This window comes from Marmota monax, unplaced genomic scaffold, assembly GCF_021218885.2.
Source record: "Marmota monax isolate L192 unplaced genomic scaffold, Marmota_monax_Labrador192_F-V1.1 WCK01_AAM20220418_F8-fsc00128, whole genome shotgun sequence".
NCBI classification, from domain to species: Eukaryota; Metazoa; Chordata; class Mammalia; order Rodentia; family Sciuridae; genus Marmota; species Marmota monax.
The window spans coordinates 773,364-790,818 of record NW_026693452.1 but is presented as its reverse complement, the minus strand read 5'-3'; the positions used below and the strand labels follow the sequence as shown (position 1 = coordinate 790,818).

The following is a 17,455-nucleotide window of genomic DNA, read 5'->3' as shown; positions in this document are numbered from 1 at the left end:
AGGGGGTGCCACTTCAACATCTCAAAGAGATGGGGCTCAAGTCCACAGCAAACAGGGTTGGGTGGTAGGAAAAAAATTTATAATTAAGCTTTCTAAAGTTATAGCTCTGGGGCCGTCTGGGAAATTGAGGCAGCATAAAGACCCCTTTCAAACCCCGATTCTTGAGATTAAGTCAGAGGATTTAGACATGTTGCTCACAGTAACAGGCATGAGTTTCTTGAAGGGATACGAAAAGAGAAAAGCGAAACTCTCAAGGGAGAAAGTGGGTCTTTTCAGATGAGAGGGACAGTGTGCCTCCAGTTTTATTGGGGAGCTAAGAGATGTTTCCAGAGAGTCCCACCCAGGTCCACTTGTTGACTTTTGACTCACAGCAAGATAGCATGGCAATTTCAAATCCCCACTGCCATGGCAACTCTAGGTCACTTTGACCCATGCTGACAGGTTCTAATGGATTCTTAACCATGAATTCTTACAGATTTTATGGTTAGGAGGAACTACTCTTATCTTCCTGAGTTTTTGGGATCTGGTCTGTAAAAAGGGTTGCAAAAGTCTCCTTTTTCAGGGTAACTTGGGTTCCTCTTGTGGACATTATTTCAGGCCTGCGTTTCTCCTGCAGATAACAGGTAGTTTGCTGAGGAATGTAAAATATTCTGTCCACTTAAGCTGGGCTTCAAGTAAATTGCTTTTTGGAAAAGACAGCATGTGGGTGGTCAGCACAGTGGGCCCATTTTATAGAATTATTCTCCAAACCTCCTGTTACCACCATTCCCAGTTGTCTGTTCCCTATCAAGAGGAGTTAAGACACCTATCATATGACTGGGTTTTGTCAGGAACAACAGTAAAATTCTACTAGCTTTGTGTTCAGGCAGGCATTTCAAGAGGGTCTGGGGTTATCTCAAGTACAAGCCTTTATGCTGCTGGAAACCATGGTATATAGAGTGTGATCAAATCTTAGTGCATAGATTTGGTCAGAGTCACTATGTGCCAAGAGTCCTGCAGCTTTCAGGAAAAGTGCTGTTTAAAATTTAACTGGCTTTTAAGATAGTCAAAGCTTTACAATGTCTGTGTCTGAACTGTACCCCTTAAATAGTGGATTATGTTTTTAAACATTACGAATTGACATATTAATGAGTTGATGAATATAAAAAATATAAACCAGATCATTAACTGCTTTGGACAACTTGGGTTTCCAACTTGGCTAATATCTGCTTTTCGACTTTATTCTCCAGGTTGTGTGCCAACTTTACATCCTGTTTATTCAGCTGCGGGTTTCCAAGGGCCACACCCAGCAAAGCCCAGTGCAATTTACCAACTGGAGGGAAGGACTTGTTAAAGAAGGAAGAGAAACGCCTCCAGGTGCGTGGGCTCCAGGTTTCTTTCCTACTTCTTCTTACAACCACCGATTGTTCATCATATGACTATGAGCGCGTGGTTCTGCATTTCCTTCCTTAGAAAAAAGGGCAGTAAACTTTTCGCAAATCCCTTTCTTTCTTTCCCCTTTTGTCCCCTTCCAGTTCCTCCTTTCCAAGTCACCTTTTCTCTGGCTGTCAGGGTACTTCCCTCCGCCTCGTCGCGCGCCTGCGCCTGCGCAGATCAGGCCGTCGGCGAAGACAGGCGCTGCCAAGTTTGCACGGCCTTTGCTTTGCGACATGGCCGAAAAGCGCCGCCACGCACTTGGGACGTCACGGGTCCCGGGTGGCTGTTCTCGGCAGCTCACCCTGGTGTAGTCGGCGGTACTTGCTAGTGGGGATTTCTGTATAGCACTGGGGAAAGCGGCGGTTCGGGGAGAACTTCTAGTCTGTGTGTATTTTTAGATAGATGCAGCGGAAGAACCCGCGGGCTGCCGGGTCCTAGTGCCCGCTAGATACCCGGAGCCGGGGATTGGGCAGTGGGGCCGGCGGAGGCTGAGGCCCAAGCTAGGGTCGAAGCCTCCCGCGGGGCGCTGATGGCCGGACGCTCCCTGCGTAAGGCTTTAGCCACGGTGTCTCTCTCAGTAGCCTTGGCCTCCGTGACTGTCAGGTCCTCAGGCTGCCGCAGTATCCCGGCGTACAGGTATTCACCACTCGTATTCACCACTCCTGGTGCTGACCCCTATCCGGAGACCTTGGGTTGGGGGTGGGAATCAGCTTCCTTTCCGGCGTATTCTGTAGGCTTTACTTATGACCCCGATTTACGCATCCCTATACCCAAAACAAAAACAAAAGAAAACAAAAATCTTCAAAATGTATTAGTTGTTTTTTTTGGGGAAAATTAGTTCTGGGACCTTTATTAACCCCTGATTTTGAAATTTGCCGTCTTTTGTAAGTCACCAACATTGTGGTCATCAGAGAGTTAAGCGCTTGTTTGGATTCTGTTGCCCCGTGTCATTTTCTTTTCTGGTTAATATTTAAAACATCATGGACATTGGCTGTGTTTTACTAATATAAGTAGTCGTTGTTTTCTCTATATGGGAAGACTGATTGACTTTGGCTGTTTGTATCTGGCTCCTAGTCTGGAAGTTCAGTGGAGAGTGTGTGAGCTGGTACCAGGTGTACAGACCTGAACCCTTTAACCCTAGAATTTACAGTAGTATAGTTTCCTCAACTTTACTTTCTAGTGAGACTTGTAAAATTATTAAACCTGTTTTTCTCTTGTTTTCTAACACCAGTATTAATGGTAGGGGTCCCAGCTACCTCCCTTGTTTTTTAAACTTTTGACTTTATCCTGGGAATAAATAGCTATTGCCAACTTTTGGTTTTCATTTGAATAACTTCCATGGTTATTGTCTCACTGCCCACTTAACAAACTTTGGGCTTACTGACTTCAAATTTGAAATCTCTTGGCTTCTCTTGTTGGGGTGGCATCTCTCACCCTTTTGTATATACTCCTAAATGTAATCTGTTCTACTCTGGCTTTTAGGCCATTATGGTTCTGGCCATTTGCCGTCTTCCTGAAATTGGTTAAAATCTCTTTACTAGTGGTGTCCCACTTATTCTGATAGTATGGATTTTATTTCCTTGTATACATCTTTTATCTTCTTCCAGTGGAATTTGAGAAGGAAGGAACACATGACAGTGGTATCTGGAAGTCACTAATTCTATTTTTGTTAGTTGCCCCTGGAACAATGTAAAGTTGCTTGGCAATTATTCTTCATTTTTATAAGGTGGGAACTCTAGAACCAGAGACTGCATACCAGCTTAGAAGAAAAACCCAGAAGTGAAGTCAACAAATGTGTGTGGAGTACCTGGTTTCTAATGTTGCAAAGCATCCTGGAGAAGACAAAAGAAATGTATTATTGAGAATTTTACCATTCTTGGTCTTGTAGGGTGGCCCATACCTGTAGTCCCAGCAGCTCGGGAGGCTGAGACAGGAGGATCCCGAGTTCAAATCCCACCTCAGCAACTTAGTGAGGCACTAAGCAACACAGTGAGACCCTGTCTGTGAATAAAATACAAAAAGGGTCTGGGCTCAGTGATAGTGTGCCCCTAAGTTCAATCCCTGGTATCTCTCCCGCCAAAATTTACCATTCTTTAATAATTGGGGAAAATCCAGAAAGTGACAGTTTTTTTTTTTTTTTTAAATATCTATTTATTTTTTTTTTAGTTTTTGGCGGACACAACATCTTTGTATGTGGTGCTGAGGATCGAACCCGGGCCGCACGCATGCCAGGCCAGCGCGTCACCGCTTGAGCCACATCCCCAGCCCAGAAAGTGATAGTTTTGCAGTTAGTTTTTTTGAGTTCACCAGTTTCAAATGTCTGTTTTCTACAAAAAGCAATAGTATTTGGATTGTTATGTTTCCAGGTTTCCCAGCAGGATCTACCACAACATACCTTGGTTGAGAACATTGTATATTTTGTCTCTGTGGGGGAAAAAAAAAAAAAAAAAAAAAAAAATATATATATATATATATATATATATATATATATATGTCTGAGCTAAAGATTGAAATAGAGATAGTTTTGCATAGTGTTTAGAGCCTGAAACTCTGAGCCAGTTTGCCAGGATTTGGTTCTGATTCTGTTATCAGTTGTATGACTTTGGTAAACTTGCTTAGCCTCTCTGGGCCTTAATGTTCTTTTTTATTTTATTTTTTTTGTAGATGAGCCTTAATGATCTTATTTCTAAAAGAAGAATAATACCTAAACTCAGAGTTGAGGATCAAATGAGTTAATAATATTACAATATTTGGAACAATGTTTTTCACACACAGCATGCACTTACTGTATATATGTAGTTATAACTATTATGATTATTGCAATTTTTTTTTTTTTTTTTTTTTTTGGTTTAAAGCACATGTCACTATTACATTTCTTTTCTTCTTTTCTTTTTTTTTTCTTTTTTTTTTTTGGTATTGGGGGATTGAGCCCAGGGATACTTAACCAGTGAGCCCCATCCCCAGCCTTTTTTGTATTTCACTTAGAGACAGGGTCTCACTGAATTGCTTAGGCCTCCGTAAGTGGCTGAGGCTGTCTTTGAACTCATCATCCTACTGCCTCAGCCTCCTAAGCCACTCGGATTATAGGTGTGTGCCACTGTAATAATGCCTGGCAATATTGCATTTCCTTAAATTTGCCAGTTTTGGTAACCAGTTTTTGCTTTGTAAGATACAAAGGTATTTAATTGCCTTTGGTAGGCCAAATAAATTTCTTGCATCTATTCAGTAATGCAGTTAAAAGAGGTCTAAGCTGTATATGTATATATGATAAGTATACTTGTTCTGATATCTTTTAGTATGTCAGAGTACACAGAAGATATAAATGGCATTAGTGCTTCTTTGTAGGGTAAGAGGAATTTTTGATGTTGTTCTTGCAAAAGTAAAATTATTTAGAAAAGTAAACAATCAGGTGTATTACGTTTTCTCTCGTTTGAGTCTGTAGCAGATTTTTGGAATTCTGTATGCTTAACCTTGCTAAATCAGGAAACAGAGAACCCAAAATTACTTAGAGAACATTTTTCGTACATGTTGGGGGTAGAGTTTAACAAGATTCTTGTTTCTTGTGGACATTTTTTCCTTGCCCTGCTATCAAATCATGAAACAAAATTGTCATTTATAATAGGATTTATTTAGAGACTAGGGCTTCATATATTATATTATGCTTTTAAAATAACATACCTGAAATCTAATTTTGATAAATATGTGTTTCATATTTATACATTTTTATTGAGTATGAATTTAGAATCAGTGGGAAAGATCTTTTAAGAGTAGTCGTTATTTAGATTTCCAAAGTTGTGGCAGCTGAAGCAAGTAAGTTATCATAACATGAAAACAGTGAATGAACTTTTAATAAAGTTAGTCAAAAGTCGAAATTCTCCCACTTTTTGCTAGTGTTCATTCTCTCTGGGGATATTAATTTCTTTACTAGTTAGGCTTTCCCAGAATTTTGGGTGTTTGACAGTACTTCATGGATGCAAAGGGAATGCAAAATGAAATGGTGCTTGTTTCAAAGTCTTTAAATAGGATGAAAGACATCTTGAATTGCACAAGAGCTATAGACACAAGAATAGGAAAGATTTAAACCAATAAAAAATCAAGGAAGAGAAGACAGTGTGGCAGTTTTGTAGAAAACTAAACATAACTGTTATTGTATGACTCAGCTATCACAATTTTTGTTATTTATCCAAATTAATGAGGTTTTGTTCACACAAAAACCTGCACACAGATATCAGCTTTATTTAAAAGTGCCAAGACTTAGATGCAACCAAGATGTCTTTTGGTAGGTGAATGGGTAAATAAACTGTGGTACATCCAGATAATGGAATAATAAGTGCTAAAAAGTGAGTTATTTAAGCCATGGAAAGATGTGGAGGAATCTTATATGTCTATTACTGAGGGAAAGAAGCCAATCTGAAAAGGTTATCTGATTTAAACTATATGACAATTCTTGAAGGCAAAACTATGAAAACAGTAACAAGATCAGGAGTTGTGGGGGCAGGATGAATGAATTGGGGGAGCACAGATGATTACTTTTTAATAGCTTATTTTTTAGAGCAAAATTGAATAGAAGTTATATAAATTTCCCATGTATCCCCAACCCTTATGCATGCATAGTTCCCCCTTATAGTGTATCTCACAGAGTAGTATGTTTGCTCTGTTAATGTGTCATTGTCACCTAGAGTCCCATAGTTTACATTAGAGTCTCTGTTTTATTTATGGATTTGGATAAACAATATAATCACATGTCTTTATATTGTTCATTGCATATACAATACACTTTGAAGAGGGGTCTGGAGGCGGTGTGATAAGCAGTCCTTGAAGGTCAGGTTAAGAATTTTAATCTTAATTTTTAATAAGTTTCTATACAATTTAAATACATAATTTGACCTTAATGCATAAATTTCATCACTTCATTCATACTTCCATTTCTTTAATATGTTTGGATAGTCCATTCTTGCTTGCTTCCTTTTCTTATCCCTTCTTTTTAACCTCCTGCTCTTTTTCTTCCTTTCTCTCCCCTTCTTTTTCACACTGTCTTCCCATTTTGTATCTCTTCCATCTTTCCCTTTTTCTCCTCCCAACCTTTCCCTCATATTCTCCTTTCCTTCTGTCTCTACCTCACAGTGGCACTGTGTCTTCTAATCCATATTAAGAAACTGAAGATATGCTCTTTCTGTAGTTTCTACCACATACAGGTAATAAATAGTAAAAACATTTGTGGAAAGCAGAATAATGCCCCCCCACCCCAAAGATATCCACCTCCTAATATATGGAGCCTCTAAATATGTTGCTTGGGAAAAGAGACTATAGATTTTTTTAAGTTTAAAGACTTTGAGCTGGGAAATTATCCTGGGTTAGCCAGGTGCATCTGATCTAATCAAGTCCTCAAAAATGGAGACATTCTAGACTGTGTTCAGAGAAAGGTATGACTACTGAAAAATGGTCACAGATTCATTATCTTTGAAGGTAAAGAAAGGGGGCCATTGTCATAGAACCATGGTGCCCTCTAGAAAAGGTATTATAGTAGCAATAGAAAACTGATTTATGTACATACTCTTACTTAAAGTCATTATTTTATAAAATTATAATCTTATTATATACACTTTTCTACATCTTGTTTTTCTTTCTTTTTTAACCAATATCTTATGAAAATATAGCCAAGTCATTTGATGATGTTATTTTTTTAAGCAATTTTTTTTTAGTTGTAAATGGACACAATGCCTTTATTTTGTTTATTTACTTTTATGTGGTGCTGAGGATTGAACCCAGTGCCTCACACATGCTCTACCGCTGAGCCACAACCCTAGCCCCTGATGATGTTATTTTTAACAGTAAATAAATTTCTCCTTGCCAGTACTTGCTGTGTTCTTTTATCATAATGACCACCATAATGGGTATGAGGTGACATCTCCTTGTGGTTTTGTGTTGCATTTTTTAATGATTAGTGACGTTGACATTGACTTTCTTTGCATGTATTTGTTGACCAGTTATATATCTTTGGAAAAATGTCTGTTCGGGCTCTTTGCTGATTTTGTAATTGGATTATTTTCTTGTTGAGTTATAGGAGTTCTTTACGTGTTCTGGGTCTACCCAACACCCTATCAGAGATATGATTTACGCTTCCATTTTTATGAGTTCCCTTTTCATTGTGTTGTGTTCTTTTTGGGGCCTATATTTTAAATTTTGATGTCCAGTTTACTTAGTTTTTTCTTTTGCTGCCCATGTTTTTGTTGTCATATATAAGAAATCATTTCAGATCCAGTATGGTGATGCAATCCTATATGTGTTTTTCTAAGAGTTTTGTCATTTTTGGTTTTATGATTAGATCTTTTTTTTTGGCTATTGCTAGGAGTCAAACCTAGGGCTTAAACATTTTTGACAGGTGCTCTGCCACTGAGCTATATCCCCAGCCCTGATCTAGTTTTAGTTAATGTTTGTATATGGCATAAAGAAAAGGTTCTTTTTGCATATGAATAATCAGTTTTCCCAGTATAATTTGTTGAGAAGATTATTCTTTCCTGGTTATATGGTCTTAGCACACTGTTGAAACATTTGATCTAAGTTAAGGAACTATATAGGTGTCCATGAACAGATGAGTGGATAAAGAAAATGTGATATACATATTATATACATAATAGAGTTTTATTCAGCCATAAAGAAGAATGAGACTGTCATTTATGGGAAAATGGATGGAACTTGAGAGTATTTTGTTAAGTGAAAATAAACTCAACTCAGAAAGTCAAGGGTCATGTGTTTTCTTCTACATGTGGAAGCTAGAGAGAATAAAGGAACAACAAAGGGGATGGGGAATCTAATGAAACGAGAAGGGAGGCCCACAGAGGAGAGAAAGGGTTCTGGGGCTGGAGGCTAGAAATGAAAGAGAAAGTACTGGGGAAAACTTTACCAAATATCTCACAATAATTATGTATAATTATAATTCATCAATAAAGAATAATTAAAAATAAGAAACATTTGGCCATATATATGAAGGTTTATTCCTGGGCTTGCAATTCTGTTCCATTTATCTATAATGTCTCTCTTTATGCCAGTACCACACTCTTGCGATTATTATGGTTTTGCAGTGAATTTTGAAATCAGGAAGAATGAGACATTGAGTTTTATTTTTCTTTTTGAAGATTGTTTTGACTGTTTGGGTCCTCTTGAGATTTCATATGAATTTTAGGATGGAGTTTTTCTATTTCTGGAAAAAATGGAAACAGGGATTGCAGTAAATCTATAGATTACCTTGGGTAGTTTTAACGTCTTTACAATATTAAGTCCTCCAATCAGTGAACATGGAATGTCTTTTCATTTATTAATATCTTATTTAATGTCTCTCAGCAACCTTATGCAGTATTCAGTGTACAGGAGTTTTGCCTCTTTGAAGTTAATCACTAAATAATAATTTTTTGTCCTATTTTAAGTGGAATTATTTCCTTAATTTTCTTTTTGTATTGTTTATTGTTAGTGCTTTGAATGTAACTATTTTGTTATTCATTTATTTGTTTCAACAATTTTATTCTTGGAGTCTTTTGCATTTTCTAAATAAAAGATCATGTGATTTGCAAGTAGATCATTTTTCTTCTTTCTTTCCAATTTGAATGTATTTTATTTCGGAGCTGTCATCAGTTTACCATGTTCTCAGATCCCTTTCTCCACTTTAGATGTTCTAATTTAGGGTCATTGGGAATTTTAATTTTTATTGTAAGAATATTAAGAATCTATAAGTTTTTAGGCAAGAGGAGACTTTGTGTATGCTCTGAGGTTAGTATGAAAGTTTAGTTATTAGTTTTTTTTCTGTGCTCTCCAATTATTTTATATCCTTTAATTTTATTAAATTTTGCTCTAAAGTTATATATTTACACACATATATGCATTTGCATACATATACACACATATATATCAGTCACTAACTTCAAATAATATTACATTAATTGCTTCGTTACTTCATTCCATTGTGTAAGAACTTTACAACAGTAAATTTTCATCTTCCTATTTTTCCTTTGTGCTATTTTATCATGTTTTATACATACCTGTTAGACTATAGATGGTTTTTAAAAAATATATTCCTTTGAATAGACTTAAACAGTTTTACTTCATATTTATGGTTGAGTTTAACATATTTTTGGTGTTTCTGTAAAATGTTTCTCCTTTTTTTTTCCTTCCCAGAAACTCACTTTTATCCTCTTGGTTTCATCTTAACTCCAACATCATGTCTGGTTCTAACGGTGTCAAAGACAATTCCCACAACAAGGCTCGGACATCTCCTTACCCAGGTTCAAAAGTTCAAAGAAGCCAGGTTCCTAATGAGAAAGTAGGCTGGCTTGTTGAGTGGCAGGACTATAACCCTGTGGAATATACTGCAGTTTCTGTTTTGGCTGGCCCCAGGTGGGCAGATCCTCAAATCAGGTGAGTAAAGAACCTGTAATTAGCTGGGTATAGATTTTTGGAAAAGGTAGTGAATATATTTGTAAAATTATTTTTTGACACTTGAAAAATAATTTTTATCTGTGTTTGACTTTTATACAACTCAGTTTCGATATTTGCTTGAATTTTTGCCAAAGCTAAGCAGTTCACCTTTGTTAATTTTTGAGGGGATTTTATGAGTATACTTTCTAATAGGTAAATCCATTTTGATTTGAAATAACTGCCATTAGTTATAAAATAACAACTGGTGATATCTATTTTCATGTGTTTTTTTTGGTTATCAATAGTTCATCTTTCAAAACTAGACTTGTATTTGAAGCAGTGAAAATATTTTTCAGATATTTTTTCAGATAGTTAAGAATAGGATGATAATAAATTAGACCCCTGGGAAAAAATTGAAAAGGGATAGATAAAGAGTGGGTGGGGCTGGGGATGGGAGAGGGAGAGGGAAAGAGAGGAAATATTAATTGAGGCTTGACTCAAAAAAATGATCTCTTGACTAAATTCATAGAAGTGCGGCATTGGTTCACATTTTATGTTTATATTTCTTACTTTTTTCCAGCTTCATCAAGGTATAATAGACAAAAGTGTATATTTAAAGTGTAAAACTTGTATTTTGATACACATATACATTGTGAAATAAGTACCACAATAAAGCCAACTAACATATCTGTCACTTCACATGTTTACCTCTTCTTTTTTTGTGGTGCCAACATATGAGATCTACACTCAGCAATTTTTGAGGATACATTATTATATATTATTAGCTATGGTCACTGAACTGTAAGTTAGGTCTGTAGAATTTATTCATTCATTCTGTGTAACTGAAACCTTGTATCCTTTGATCAACATCTATCCATTAAACCTATTGTTTCTTTTAATAATAAATGTAATGGTAGAGATTTTTCTTTTCCAAAATTAGTTTTTTTTTTTTTTATGGTCCTGGGTATTTAACCCAGGGGCTTGCTTGTACATGCTAGGCAAACATGAGCTATTTCCCCATCCATTTTCTTTTTCTTTTTTTTTAATTTTAATTTTGAAATAGGGTCTGACTAAGTTGCCTGCGAACTTGCGATTCTCCTGCCTCAGTCTCCCACATTGCTGGTTTTAGAGTCATGTGCCATCATGCCTGAGTAGTTATTAACTAGATTTACTTTTATTATTATTTTTTAGTGTTGGGGATTGCTAAGCATGCACTCTTCAACTGAGTTATATCCCCAGGCTAACTTTATTTTTAAACATATACATTAAAACTATTCATATTAATGAGGTACTATGTGATATTTTGATAAATGTATATATTTTGTAATGTTTAAATGAGGTTAAACATATCTGTCTCCTCAAATATTTGCCCTTTCTTTATGGTAAAAATGTTCAAAATCCATTCTTCTAGCTTTTATGTACAGTACATACTTCTCTCTGTAGTCATCCTCCTTTGCAACAACACACCAGAACTTCCTACCATAAAAAAATGATAAATGTTTAAGGAGATAGAAATGCTAATTACTCGAATTCAGTCATGACAATTCTATATATGGACCAAATTATCACACTACCCATAAATATGTATCATGTTTATATGTTAATTAAAAAAAAACAAAAAATGGAAGCACAAAAAGTTTATCCTTTGCCTATGGTTACAGAGGTACTAGATGGTATAGTTTGTACTTAGATTCAGTCTGATTCCAGAATTCATTCTCTTAACCATTTTGTTACATTGTCACATTACTTTTAGAACATTTTATTTAAAAAGTTTGATTCATTAAGTTTATTATAAATGATAGTCCTCTCACAATAATTATTGTAAACTACCCAGTGCTAAATAAAGACATTTGCTAATTGAATAGGTCTAGTAATAGTCTATTAGATTGTTAAACTTCACCATGGATTTATTCCTGTGATTTGATTTTGACTCATGGTTTTCTTATTGTACTCACAGGTAATGTTTGTAACTTTATGATAGTCTTAGGATATTAGTCATGATGACATCTGTGGAGAAATTATTAGCTTTAAATGAGTTCCAAGAGGTTGTACATATTTATACATCTATTACATATAGACATTAAGCACAATTAAAGATTAATAATATTGGCAGGGTGCTATATAATGTAAATAGATGAAGATGGAATACATTTTTTTGTTCTTTCAATTTATTTTTTGAGTTAACTTTGTATCACTATCCGAGTCAAGCCTTATTACTAATATTAATGCTTCATTTATAACTAGATTCACATTTTTAAAAAAATGATGAATTTCTAGAATCTCAAAACATTATAATTTTGGTTTTATAATTTCATGGTTTTTATCATTTAATTTTTTTAATATTTGTGTGTGGCATATTGGTTAAAAATCTTGAGAGAATGTCTGGATCATTCAAATTGGATATTATTCTCCAAACAGATCACAAGTATTTCTTTATTCATTTATTGGAATTGTTATAGCAAGAAAAAGTAAAACATATGTCAAAACTGTCCAGGAACTAACCAGTGCCACACAACTCTTTATCCACTATTGGTATAGTTACATCAATGATGTCCTAATGGTGAGGAAAGTAGTTCAGTTATATAGTTTAAGTGGTTAAAATATTTTTGTTGAGGGGTGATATAAATGCAGTTAAGTCCACATTTTCTTGTAAGTGTGCAGGTGAAGCTCAGCAAAATTGGGTTTGTATAGCTCTGTAACTACAACTAAGACCAAGATCTAGAATATTTCTAGCATTTACATGTGTTTTTAATAATCACAATCTACATATGTGTTTTTAATCTGTGGGGTAAATTTACTGTTTTAAGAGTGTACTTTGATAATACTAATCAGTATACATTTCAAGAAATTAAGATTTTAAACAATTGAAACATCAAGATTATCAGGTGTGGTAGTGCACACTTGTACTCCCAGCTATTTGGGAAGCTGAAGCTTGAGGATTGCAAGTTTGATGCCAGCCTCAGCAGCTTAGTGAATCCTTGTCTCAATAAAATATAAAAGGGCTAGGGGTGTAGCTCAATGTACATGACAGTGCATTTTGACATGTAGAGCCTGCCTTGTTTCAATCCCCAGTAGAGAAAAACAAACAAACAAAAGAATATAAAAAGGAATCTTACTTTTGGAACTACAAAATACTAATCCTATAATGTTCTACAAACAATTTTTTGTTGCTGAAGGTAGTGTAGACTTTTTTTTTAATAGTATGGGGAGGACCTTCACTTCTTTTGCCAGTAGTTTTTCTAAGAGTGATTTATAAATATAGTAATAATACACATCCTTGTAATGTTTTTTTTCTTCTTAAGTAACTATTCTGAAGAAATTAGATGGATTTGTAAATAAAAACTAACCTTTAAAAATTTATTCATTCAAGGAAGTCACTTATGAATAAATAATAATAATAGACTTATATTAATAATAGACTTATATTATATTAAGCTATTGGTAGTATTGAATGATTATGTCTTGATTTGTATTGGTATTCTCATTACAGTGAAAGTAACTTTTCTCCCAAGTTTAATGAAAAGGATGGGCATGTTGAGAGAAAGAGTCAGAATGGCCTGTATGAGATTGAAAATGGAAGACCTCGGTAGGTATTGGGAATGGAGCATCTTACAATAATGGTCTTCAAAATGTAGAAAAGATAACTGAAATTTATTATATGATTGTATGTGCCAAACATTGTGCAAAAATTTTATATATACAATCTAATTAAATCTTCAAAACTATGGTTATATGTTTTTAGTTTCTATTTACAGATATTGAAAGAGTATAAGTAGCTAAGTCAGAATTTAAATGCATTTTTTCATAATTTTATCTTGAAGGTAGAAATAATTAATTGAATAAATTAACAGAAAGGATTGAAAATTGTAGTTTTAGTTTTTATTGATGCCTTAAAGTAAGAATTTATCCAAAGTAAGAATATAACTAACTCAATAATTTTAGCAGCAATGTTTTTGTGTACTTTGAAAAATGATTTTTCTACACAACTCAAAAATTATCCATTTTCCTTAAGAAGACACAGAAATGAGGAGTAAATGTGAAAATTAGCATACCCTATGTAAAATGATAAGAATCACAATTATGGTGATAACCTTATAAAAAATGTTACAATCTTTATTTTAGTTTCTTTAGAACAAGGAGGTGTTAGTGTTTCTTTCACTGCAGCCTGGCCCTTCAGTGTTGCTAAATTCTTCCTTTTATCAAAACTTATTCACTTTCCAATGATCATTGAGTCTTCTTAAGTTAACTCTTGAATTTAATTTATTCCTTAGGTTCTTTTCTGAGTAAAATATATGAAAGTATACACACACACACACACACACACAGAAAATGATAGGCAGCAAAGCCAAGATAGGTTATTATTTTAGTTAGGATTCTAACAGAAGCCAATTTCTATTTCCCTATATGTTGCGTTCATTTTTGTTTCTTTGAAAACAATTTTCTCTGTTTCTCGGGCTATATGATAATTTCTGTATGTCTGTTTCACAGTTTCTAGTTTACAAGTTATAAACTTTGTCCTTATATAAAGTAATATTCTCTTTACATTGGCTTTGGTCATTTGTGTTCAAGAGTGTGTTTTTACATAGAATAGAAAATGTAAGTTGACCACCTTGTTCTTTTTCCTGCTAAAGTTACTCAGGCATGAGTGTTGATATATTTATCTGACAGACTTTTAACACTGGGTTATGGTATTATGTTATAAAGCAAATAGAAATCTAATAGATTTCTAGTACACTAAAGTCTAATTTTATAAAGATGATATCAATATCTTACTTTGTGTTATATTTATTTATGTGTGTGCAAATGTACATATACACACATGAATATATATACATGTATACAAAACATCTATGTGTGTGTATGTATACATATATGTCTATGTATATATATATGTTTATATATAAATTTATATATATATAAATTTATATATATAATATATATATATTATTTGTATATATGTATATATGTATGTATATATATATATATATATATAATATGTGTATGTTTACATACCAAAATCTCAGTGTGTGTTACAAAATATATATTATTGATACACTGATATAGCAATGTCTTGAACCCACTTAGGAAAATGACCTTAAAAATGTAATATAAAATAATGGGAAGGGTTGTAGGAGACTGGAATAGGAAAAGAGAATGATGAGAAAGTAAAGAGAAGTTGGCTATCCTGAAAGATAAACTGTTGTAGAGATAGATGTTTGGGTACAGAGCATTTTAAGGGTCCAGTTAGGTTCAGTTTGGATTTCGGTGCACACATGAAAACTGAAACAATTTTGTATATTGTAGAAACACTTTGGAAATCAGATCATACAGATCAAATCTAAAGCTTAAGACATGTGCAAAAGAAAATTTAAGTAACAGTATGATGTGATATGATTTCAGTGGTAGATATGTGACAATACTGCCAGATTTATGAGGAAATACATTTCTCTTCTAGTGCACTTTGTATGTAGGGGGGTTATAGCAAGTTGGGTTAAAAAAGATGAACTCATTTAATTGATTTTATGTTTTTATTTCCCCCAGAAATCCTGCAGGGCGAACAGGATTGGTTGGCCGGGGGCTTTTGGGGCGATGGGGCCCAAACCATGCTGCAGATCCTATTATAACCAGGTGAGAACCAAATGAAATATTTTAGTAAAGAGCTAAGTGATTAGAAAAATGTAGACTGTAGCTATATGTGTGTGTTTCCATGTGTGTAGGTACAGTATATCTGTATGCATATATGTAAATCTGCATACTTATAGACATACAAATATTTATAGATGTATTTATAAATATGTGTATATATGTTCACATACATGTATATGCACATATGCATACATGTAAATATAATCCATATTTTAATGGGACATTTAAAATTATCATGATATAAGTGTAAAGTTGCAGTTTTATGTTGTATGAGTAAATTAAGCATTTAAAGTTAAGGTCACTAGATATTTAATGGATTGTCTAGTTGTTTTTGGCATTGAGTAGGCACTGTAGAGGATGTGTATAAGAATCCAAGGTCAATTATTTGATGCAGATTCTCAATGTAATCAAAAAATGCAGTAAACACAAGATATATGAAATTGCTACTGGTGTAACATAGCATACTCTTTTTTTAGTTATTCTTTTTAGGTACATGACAGTGCATTTTGACATGTTATACACGCATGGAACATAACTTCCCATTCTTGTAATCACAAGAATGTATGTGATGTGGATTAAAACTGATTCTGTATTCATATATGAACATAGGAAGCTTATTTCTGTTTCATTCTACTGTCTTTCCTATTCTCATCCCATCTCCCCCTACCCTTCATTTCTCTTTGTCTGATCCAATTAACTTCTATCCTTCCCCCCCTCCCCCTCCTTGTCAATTAGCAGTTAGCATCTGCATTCAGCCTTTGATTTTTCTGATTGGCTTATTTCACTTAGCTTCTTGTCCTTGATAGTCTCTAGTTCCATCCATTCACTGGCAAATGCCATAATTTCACTTTTCTTTATGACTTAGTACTATCCTATTGTATATATGCATACCACGTTTTCTTTATTCATTCATCTGTTAAAGGCTACCTGGGTTGGTTCCATGAATCTAAATAAAAGAAGGTAGGTAAATTTAATATTTAGGTGGACTTAGCCATTTCCACAGGAAACATCTTTTCCAGTGCGTCTGGAATATTCTGTTATATCTACCATTCTTCTTCTTTTTATTTTTATAATTTGTTTACTGACCAACGCTTTCCCTATCATAATGATTACTTTCCTTCTTTAAATAAAGCAAATATCCTTGATGTTGTTTCTTTTTTAGTTTTGATATTTTGGATACCTTCCCTTTCTTAAGGAGACTGTTTTTCTATGATCTGAGCTATGATAATGATTTGAAGCTCTAGGAAGTTTGACTCTAGGAAGGCAGCTTATTTGCCTTATTTTAAAGTTACTGAAAAGAGGCACTAATACCATCCTGTCCTATTCTCTTACCCTTTCAATTCCCTGTCCCAACTGATCTTTACTCCTTACAACTTCCCTTTCTTCCATCTCTCTGTCCTTTTGTCCATCCATTCATCTTCCTACCTACTAACTTATCTACCTACCATCCTACCTATTTTTCTGTCTACAATTCTCTTAGAACTTTTATAGTTTAAGTGAGAAAGGAACAGTGAATGCATTCTTGTGAATGACCTGAAGTAAAAAAATACTACTGGCATTATTGGTTTCTTTCCAATGTTGTGAAGTTGGCTAAACATAGGAAGGTTTGAAGTGGAACTATAATACTAGTAAGAGGACAAGAAGCAGAAGAGGGAAGCTGGAAACTTGTATGTTAGCAACTCATGGTTTGGATCTTAAATTTATCCCACAGGCCCATGTATTAAAGGCTTGGTTCCAGCCTGTGGCACTGTTGTGGGGAGGGTGGTGGAACCTTTAAGAGGTGGGGCCTAGTGGAAGTAAGTGAAGTCATTGAGGGGCCTTGAAGAGGATGCTGGGATCCTGACACACATCCCTCCCCCACCCCCCACCCTCCCTTTGGTTTCTGACCATCATGAAGTGAGTAGTTACCTCTGCCATATCCTTCCCCTTCTTGCCACAGGACCAAATACACTGGAACCAACCTACCATGGACTGAAATCATGGA

At 34.6% G+C, this 17,455-nt stretch overlaps 1 protein-coding gene across 4 annotated transcripts in view; it reads left to right on the top strand.

The window, feature by feature from the left end:
- The first annotated feature begins 1,231 nt into the window (after positions 1 to 1,231).
- Nudt9 (nudix hydrolase 9) overlaps positions 1,232 to 17,455 on the top strand; it is a 30,660-nt gene continuing 14,436 nt past the window's right edge. The window contains exons 1-4 of one of the 4 annotated variants that reach the window (XM_046457580.2): positions 1,232 to 1,356; positions 9,586 to 9,825; positions 13,316 to 13,411; positions 15,367 to 15,453. In XM_046457580.2, the coding sequence (XP_046313536.1) occupies positions 9,629 to 9,825; positions 13,316 to 13,411; positions 15,367 to 15,453 (380 nt within the window). In that variant the 5' untranslated portion in view covers positions 1,232 to 1,356; positions 9,586 to 9,628. Of the gene's footprint in view, positions 1,357 to 1,652; positions 2,053 to 9,585; positions 9,826 to 13,315; positions 13,412 to 15,366; positions 15,454 to 17,455 lie in introns of those variants that run through there. The other 3 variants (XM_046457579.2, XM_046457578.2, XM_046457577.2) reach the window with 3 other exon arrangements.